Below are 8,248 nucleotides of genomic sequence, written 5' to 3' on the forward strand. Positions count from 1 at the left end.
AAGGCGAAGAGAGAATAAAATATGTTAATTTCATGAACTAAGATTGTAAATACAAACTTTCTATATAATGACTTCAGTATCCGAAAATTACCCTGTGCTCAGATCTATTCATGAAATGTGACACCGTGGGATCCCATTTCAAATTAGCACATTTTTTTTGTTTTAAGCAACTAGCGGGAGGCTGTTTTTGTATGGTACAGTGATATGCATATTGTGTCAACTGCATTACTTTAACTCTATTTTAATAGTGAAAGCGGAAAGCCATTTCCTATCTGCTGCAAACATGTGGCCACGCAATCGGACAAACGTAATTTTTACACACATGTGGTAACTTCTACTCAGGTTACGACATTTCATTCTTCTGGATAAAAAAAAAAATGAACCTACCAGGGTTCGGACTTAGGAACGGAGATTATCTGTTCCTTTTACAAAAGTGAAGCACCACGACGCATGCGCTCTATATAGAGACCACGTTGCTCGCAGTTCGGTGCTTCCTTTGCGAGGCTGGCTAATGGACATGCGTCACGTTGTTTGTGTTTATCGGCGGTTCTACGGCCTTGGCCGAGCAAGACCACTTGAAATAATCTGAGAATAGTGGGTTTTTGGCAGAGAAAAATAAATAACATTTATGCGTTATATTTGACAGGGCTTTCTTCGGTTTTTGTCTCCAACTATTTAAATCTCTGAAAATGCATTAATGGAAATTGGTTTTCACCAGCATATTTCTTTTTCCGTGCTTTTCATTCATGTCACGGTTCTACAGGTGCGTCGCTCTTATATTCGGTCGCGGGAACTGTCTTAATGGCAGCGACCCTATCTTACCCTGTTTTCCTGCAAAGGAACTCATTTTGAAATAGCCAATTAATAGAGGTCTGAAAATGTGATCCATTGCCGGCCCGCCGTAATGGGAAGAAATTCCCGCCCACTCCGGCCCTGCCCATCTGCAGCCGTTGTCGAGAACCAACCCGACTCGCCCATCTGAAGGGGAAGTTTTCAGGCGTCCAAGACGTTGCTGTCTACTGCACTAGGAGCACGGGCTTCGGAAGCAGGGGCGGGCAGGGAATACAGAAACACTTATTATAGACATTGCGAATCTGTTACAGGCAAATATTGTTAAAACTGATAATACAATGTTCGAATTATGAATGTCACTGCATGAAATGGCTGCTCAGGAGAAATTTCGAAAAGCGTTAAATGTGAACGTGTGTCGACTGACTTCCAGTTTGATAGGTTTATTAATTTCAAACAACATGGAACATAGTGCAGTAGAGATAACCATGTGTTAATAGTTAACAACAAATCTAGGTCAGATATAATTGGATACGTCAGTGGTGTTGCAATTACATGAAGGACATATGCGTGAGTTTGGCGTTGAAGTCAAGTCTATGCACAGCAAGGATAACCGGGACTGGACCTACAGTTTGAAGTGAGATCCTAACCACTATGTCATGTGCATCCACCGGGTATCGAACTAATATGTCTTAATTGCAGACTTTGAATATACTGTTCCAAGAAACCCATTTTCTGATGACTGGTTTTACTTGTCTCAATGTAATAAGTAGGAACAACATATTCCTCACTATAAAATGAATTCCCGAGAATTCGCAAGGCGACTTCTCTCATTTTTCGGTTAGCATGCTATGACGAGTAACTAATTTGAAGTTTTGGTTTCTGTGGTGAAATAGTCAGTGTGACTTGTTACAAAGCAAGAAGTCCCAGTATTGAACACTGGGTAACTGATGGAGCATTATTGACTTTGTCGCGATTACCACAAGAGGTAGAAAAGTGACGTATATAACCTAGGCAGAAGGAAGGAACGAATAACGTATTTACAAGATTTCGTCGCTTTCCTGGGCTCAACTTATTAGGTTGCAGCTACACTGCGACTCGCCTTTTCTCTTTGAGAAAGAAGAAGACGTTTCGAGAAAGATAAGGACGGTCATACCAAGAATGACTACTTGGTTCCAGATTATTCATTGATTGATTGATTGATTTGGTGTTTTAAGTCCACTTTATGCACAGTAAGGTTAATCGGGACTGGACCTACAGTTTAAAGTGGGATCCGAACCACTATGTGCCTCCACCGGGTTCAAACCCGGGACCCCTTGATTAAAAGGCAATGATGCTACCACTACGCCATCGGGGAGGCCCCCGAATTATTCAGATGACCAACATGGATTTCTTTGTTTTTCATACAGAGTGAGGACAGACTTGCAGAAACGACGGTTATTTTGATTGGGGAGTTTTCATCGATAAAATGTGAACTTTTTAATTTTTTTTTTTATTCTTAATAAACAGACATATTGACTTTTTACTAGTTGTGGCTGGCCTCATTCCTGCCGTTTCTGTTTTGAATGCCATATTTTGCAGCTAACTAGATAATATTTCATGATATAGAAGACGGGGAGAGATATTGGCTTTGCTTCTAATTACTAATTTTGATTTGCCTTGCGAGCTTGTATATGCGTGCCTACCCAATGGCCTACTGATAACGCCGTTGTCTGTTAATCAAGGGATTCAAGATTCAAGCGACATCAAAAGTTTCGAGCTGGACAGGAAAAGATGTTATCTTACGGAGAAATTACCTGAATAGCTTGTTTTTTTCGCCGTGGTTTGTGGCCATGTAGTTGGAGGTCAGCTTTGTAAGCTGAAATCCTAGGTTCAATTCCTCTCATGGTCGCTCTTTTTTTACCAACCTGTAACACATTAATTATTTCCTTGATGAGGCGAAGCTATAACATGATTTTCAAGTGGTCAAGTAGCCCCATGGTAGCGGAAAGAAGACTTCGGGTTCGATTCCAGTAAACTATATTAAAAAATAATTTTTACAAATAAAATTTAAAACGGTAAAGATTTCAACCCAAAAATAAAGTAAAAATGTATTTAACCTTTACTCCAATAATTTATTAAATAAAATTCAATAATTAGTTGCTCGAGTTATTTAAAAAGCAATAAAACTGGAATCGAACCCAAAGTCTTCCTTCCGCTACCATGGGGCTACTTGACCACTTGAAAAGCATGTTATAGCTTCGCCTCATCAAGGCACTTGGAACTCATCGAGACGTTCAAGCGCTTTTCCTCTATTTTTTTACTTTTCAAGTCCACTTTATCCACAGTAAGAAAACTGGATCTATAGTTTAAAGTGGGATTCCAATCACTTGTGTCTAAACAGCGTATCAAACTTACCAATACTCGGTTCGAGCATGGATGTGTGTGTTGTAAATTTTATTTGTAAAAAATATTTTTTACTATAGTTTTTTCACATGTCTCATCATTTTACAAACATACTCAATAAAATGTTATGCCTGGCGAAAAGTATATATATTTCTTTCGAGAAAATAATTCAGAATACATATAATACTATTCACAAGAAATTATCGTAATGGTTTGGAAAACAAAATTCAATTCAAAATTCAACAATTCGCACAGTAAATAAAATAAGAATGTTCGCAATAAATAAATTGAAATATATAGTCGCTCCAGTTAAGAAAAAAATGGAGGCAATCAAACGGGAATCGAACCCAGTATCTCCTGCGTGTCAAACTAACACGCTACCACCACACCACCTTTTTTATTATTATTTTATTTTTTTATTATTATTTTTTTTTCACCTGGTCTTCTGTCAGTAGGACAATATAATCGTCTTGTGAGTAACGCTTGCTAAGTTTCTAATCTTTGAAGCTCTTGTAATTTTTGTTGTGTGTCACGGAGTTATGTTTACTTCAACATTTGAGCACACAATCCAAACATACGTAAATTTTGTACACAGAAAACATGGGTTTTCTGCACATAATTACGGAGCATGCGCTCTGTCAAGAACTAGAAGGAACCTCGCAAAAGTTATCGAAGCTTCTCTGCGGTGCTGACAGTTGGCCCCGGAGTCACGTGGTATCAGTGCTTATCAGTCGACATGACCTTGTGCCTGCAGAACCAGCACACTGAAATGAACGAAGGTATTTTACGTGATTTGTAAGCTGGAACAAAACACGCCACGCGTTACAACAGACACAGGTTTGCCTTCAGCTTTCGGACAGACAAACCACACTACGCATACAGACAGAGTATAATGTAAGATAAAAGGAAATTATTTCTCCGTCTCCTCAAACTGACAATTTTATTGCCTTTTTCTTTGGAGTTATTTGACCACAGAAACGGATTATATTATAATAATAATCCTATAGCGCAACAGCCCAATATCGGGCCAAGGCTTACCTACCGACTGCTGGCCTCCCTCCCACGCGAGCTACCAAGGGGGCGTGGAGATCTGCAGCCAGACTAGGGGGACGGGTGGTCGGCCCAACCAACGCCCAGCCGCTATAGGACTTCGCGACCGGAAGAAACAAAGGCTATCCTTTTTAAAGATTACACTGAATAATTGTTATTTGATTAGGAAATTAAAAATGACTTCAGTATTCCTATGCAGTACACAAGAGATTCTAAACACACTCTAAAACATACTACTGTTCGTTTCAACGTATTATTTCAACAAACAAGACACAAAATAAAGGGCATGCTCAAGAAAAAATATGTTTCTGTGATTATCAAGTGCATTACGTGGTTAACATCAAGTTTGGGTCTGCCAGTTATCCAAATATTATTAAATTTGAAAATAGTCTTTCAGTTAGTGTAATGTGCTTTCACTGTTCATAAGTCAGTCATTGTTCTCTGCAGTTTTCAATGCAACATTCAGGCTCTCTGATCGTGCATCGTACGTTTCATATCATGTATCCACATAATTTAATATATTTATAAGTTGTTTTAAGCGATATTCTCCATTTTTATTCTTGCCATACATGATATCAATATCACATTGCAAACAGTTATTAATGGTTTCAATGTCATTTGCTGGGTAAAAAAAAAATCGTCTTACTTTAGATTCGAACATGCAAACGCAAGTATCAAAGTATTGCTTTAGACAGCACTCATGATTTTTAAACGTGGAAGGGTAATCGTTTTACGGGGAACGTGAAAGTTGGTGTGTCTTGACAGACTGTAGCTACTGCCATATTAGAATTGACAACTAGGAAGCGTTCTCAATGATCACGTGGCTGCATGCTTTTCGCTAATAAATATCTGCGCTTTTTCAACACATACTTAAATATATCGTCGCTTCGGAACATCAAATTTTCATCTTTGCTGCTTTCAGATTACCAACATACGAAGTGGCATGCAAATCAAAAGGTTTTGCAGAAACCTCAGTTTTATAAAAAGATTGGATGAAATTAGACAAAAAAAAAGAACTTTCCTTCCGCTGGGATCGAACTCGGATTGCGCGCATGCTAGTTCAACACGATAACCAACACTCCAAACGAGACAACACGAAACTCTTTCGCAAGTAGTCGACTGAAACGCAAGTTAATTTTCAGATTGCTAATTCCCAAGGTATAACATGCCTAGGCAGATGTGTCTTGCATTTTCTGTACTTTTGTTATTTCAGTCGCTTTGGTCTCTCCCTAGGTTAATCACGGCAATAATGAGGAATGTTTTTTAGACAAAGATGATAAACAGACACACAGGAATAATCACTCTCGGAAAAAAGCCAGAACTCAGAGTCTGGAACCTTCGACGCGAGGTGTGTTTCTTGTTCTAACTATATCTGTGTGTTTTCGTTAGATTCATGGTATTTCGTGAGTTGATATGAATAAAGTAAATAAATAAGACAAGTGGGTGGAAGGGACTGGAGAATCGTAGCTACAGAACCATTGAGAAGATATCTATCGCCTAGATAGAGAATCTCTATATCCACTTGTGATAGAGAACTTATTAGAAGAATGAAAATACAGATTAAACGAACAAATTTGATGTATATCCTTTCGTCAAAATGCCTAGAAAACAATATTACATACTTCTTCACTAATAGAAAAGAATAAAAAAAATTGTCCTTGGTGGGGATCGAACCTAGATCTCACTGGTAAAAGCTCTGTACGCTAACCAACACACTATCAATAACACCATGTTTTCTTTTTTCCAGTCAGTCTGTTTCCTTCCTCAACACCTGAAGACGAAAATGCATGTTAATTCTCTCATAATTGTGTCATTGTCTATTAATAGAAACCACGTATGTCAAAAATAGACGCATTCTTTCTGTGAAAAATCCCATGTTTCGCACATCGTGCTTCTCCATTTACTGTTATTTGGACATTCACTTGGAAGTTAAGACTTAGCTTTGTGTGTTTGTTTTCACGTGCATGTGTGTGAGAAGAGTGGTGTGCACGTGTGTTCGATGTTTTTGTGGGTATTCTTTTCGTTCAAAGCATTAATATAATTGTAAAATATTGAATTTACTATAATACAAGGAGTGAAAATATAAACCCAGTTCGTCAGGTTCTTTCCCAAACAACATTAAATAATGGAACGTGACGTGGACCGAGTATTATTCCATGTCGAGAACACGAGATATTACTATCGACAATCTTCATCTCGTATTTCTCTTTGGTATCACTACTCAATTTACGGAGATGTATACCCGTGACTGGTATACAAGCCGCAGAATTGCAATGCTGGTTTGGTTGTCTAGTCACAAGGCGCTTGGTGGTCAGACATGGATGGCTTGCTTCAGTGCTTCTTCAATAAGGTCGTTACAAGCCAGAAGTGTCCGTGACTGTACAGCTCACCGCTCACGAGAAGATCCCTAAATGAGGGGAGAGGACGAGCGGAGGGTCAGGGGAAGACCGTTCTATTTGCAGATTCTAGGGGTAGCAGGAAGTCTTCCTCTGCGGTCATTGTTGTTGTGGAAATGCTTTTGCGTGGGTGTTTCATTGTGATTTTTCGTGGTGTTCGTGGTGTTGTAAGAGTTATGGCAGGTGTAAGGAGGAAAGGTGCTACTGTGCATAGTGAACCGCGTAATATTGTCAACAAAGTAATTGACTTTTGCGATCGTGAATCTGAAGAAAAGCAATATTTGCTGCCAATTACACAGAGCACCAAACGTGTGTCTGCAGCAACAGGTTTGTCGGAGCCGACAATCAAGAGGATTCGGAAAGAATCGCGTGAACGAAATGAGCTGTCACCGATGAGAAAACTAGTTTCCCCTGGAAAGATTAGGAAAAGGCCACCTCACCGTATTGTGACTCTCGATGATTTTGACATGAATGTAATCAGGAATTCAATTCGTGACATGTACATAAGTGAAAAAAGTGTGCCGACCTGTGGTAAACGTTTGTCTGTCATACGACAAAATATTAATTTCCCGTGGAAGGAGGATTCTTTGCGTCGTTTGATGAGAAGATCCGGCTTTGAATGGAAGACCTGCAGGAACAAAAGGACAATTTTAATGGAGAGACCCGACATTGTGACATGGCGGAGTATATATTTACATGCCATAAAACGATTTCTGGAAGAGAATCGCACGCTTGTGTACGTTGACGAAACGGCTGTGGACACCAATCTAATATCAAACAAATGTTGGCAGTCAAATGATATTTCGGGTGTGATATCTAACGCAAGTTCTGCACATGGATTCATTGTTGTCCACTCAGGTTGCAGTAATGGGTTCATTCCCAATGCAAGCCTGATCTATAAAGCAGGCTGCTCCACAGGAGACTACCATGGGCAAATGAACAGCTCAAACTTTGAGAAGTGGCTGACAGAGAAGCTGGTCCCGAATATACCCCATCGGTCCGTTGTCATCATAGATAATGCTCCTTATCATACTGTGCAGGTGGATAAGGTTCCCTCGAGCTACAGCCTTAAGTCAGACATGGTAACGTGGCTGACAAATCATAACATCCCGTTCGACGCAAGCATGAGGAAAGTCGAATTGCACGAACTAATACAGGCTAATAAGCCACAAGAGAAAACCTTCCGTGTGGACAAGACACTGCAGCAGTATGGGCATACAGTGCTCCGTTTACCACCTTATGCATGCGATTTGAACGCCATCGAATTAGCTTGGGCGAAAGTTAAAAAATATGTGCGGGATCATAATATATCCGGATCGCTGTCGGTATCCCAACTACATGATCTCACTATACACTATACAATGAATTGCATCTTGCAACCAAGAGGACTGGAAGGGGTACTGCGCGCTCGTGGAAAAACTTGAGAAAGAGTACTGGGAAAAGGACGGACTGATTGAAGACGAGGTCGAACGAATGATTATTTCTTTTGGAGGAGCAGAGGACAGCGACAGAGACAGTTCTTCAGAAAGCACCACAAGCTGCAATGAAGAGGATGATGGTGTCACGGGTTGCTAATTTAATAAATAAACTAATTAACTCAACTAACTCAACTGAGCTGAGCTTAGCAA

At 39.7% G+C, this 8,248-nt stretch overlaps 1 protein-coding gene across 1 annotated transcript; it reads left to right on the top strand.

Moving 5' to 3' along the window:
* The first annotated feature begins 6,796 nt into the window (after positions 1–6,796).
* On the top strand, positions 6,797–8,044 carry LOC145983617 (uncharacterized). The gene has a single exon (XM_083116680.1). The coding sequence runs from the start codon at positions 6,797–6,799 to the stop codon at positions 8,042–8,044; it is 1,248 nt and encodes a 415-aa protein (XP_082972806.1).
* The last annotated feature ends 204 nt before the right edge of the window (positions 8,045–8,248 follow it).

This window comes from Lepisma saccharinum, chromosome 2, assembly GCF_977018435.1.
Source record: "Lepisma saccharinum chromosome 2, izLepSacc3.1, whole genome shotgun sequence".
Classification (NCBI taxonomy): Eukaryota; Metazoa; Arthropoda; class Insecta; order Zygentoma; family Lepismatidae; genus Lepisma; species Lepisma saccharinum.

What these genes read in the sequence shown, in the direction of transcription:
- LOC145983617 (XM_083116680.1), top strand. Translation starts at nt 6,797, where the DNA reads ATGGCAGGTGTAAGGAGGAAAGGTGCTACTGTGCATAGTGAACCGCGT.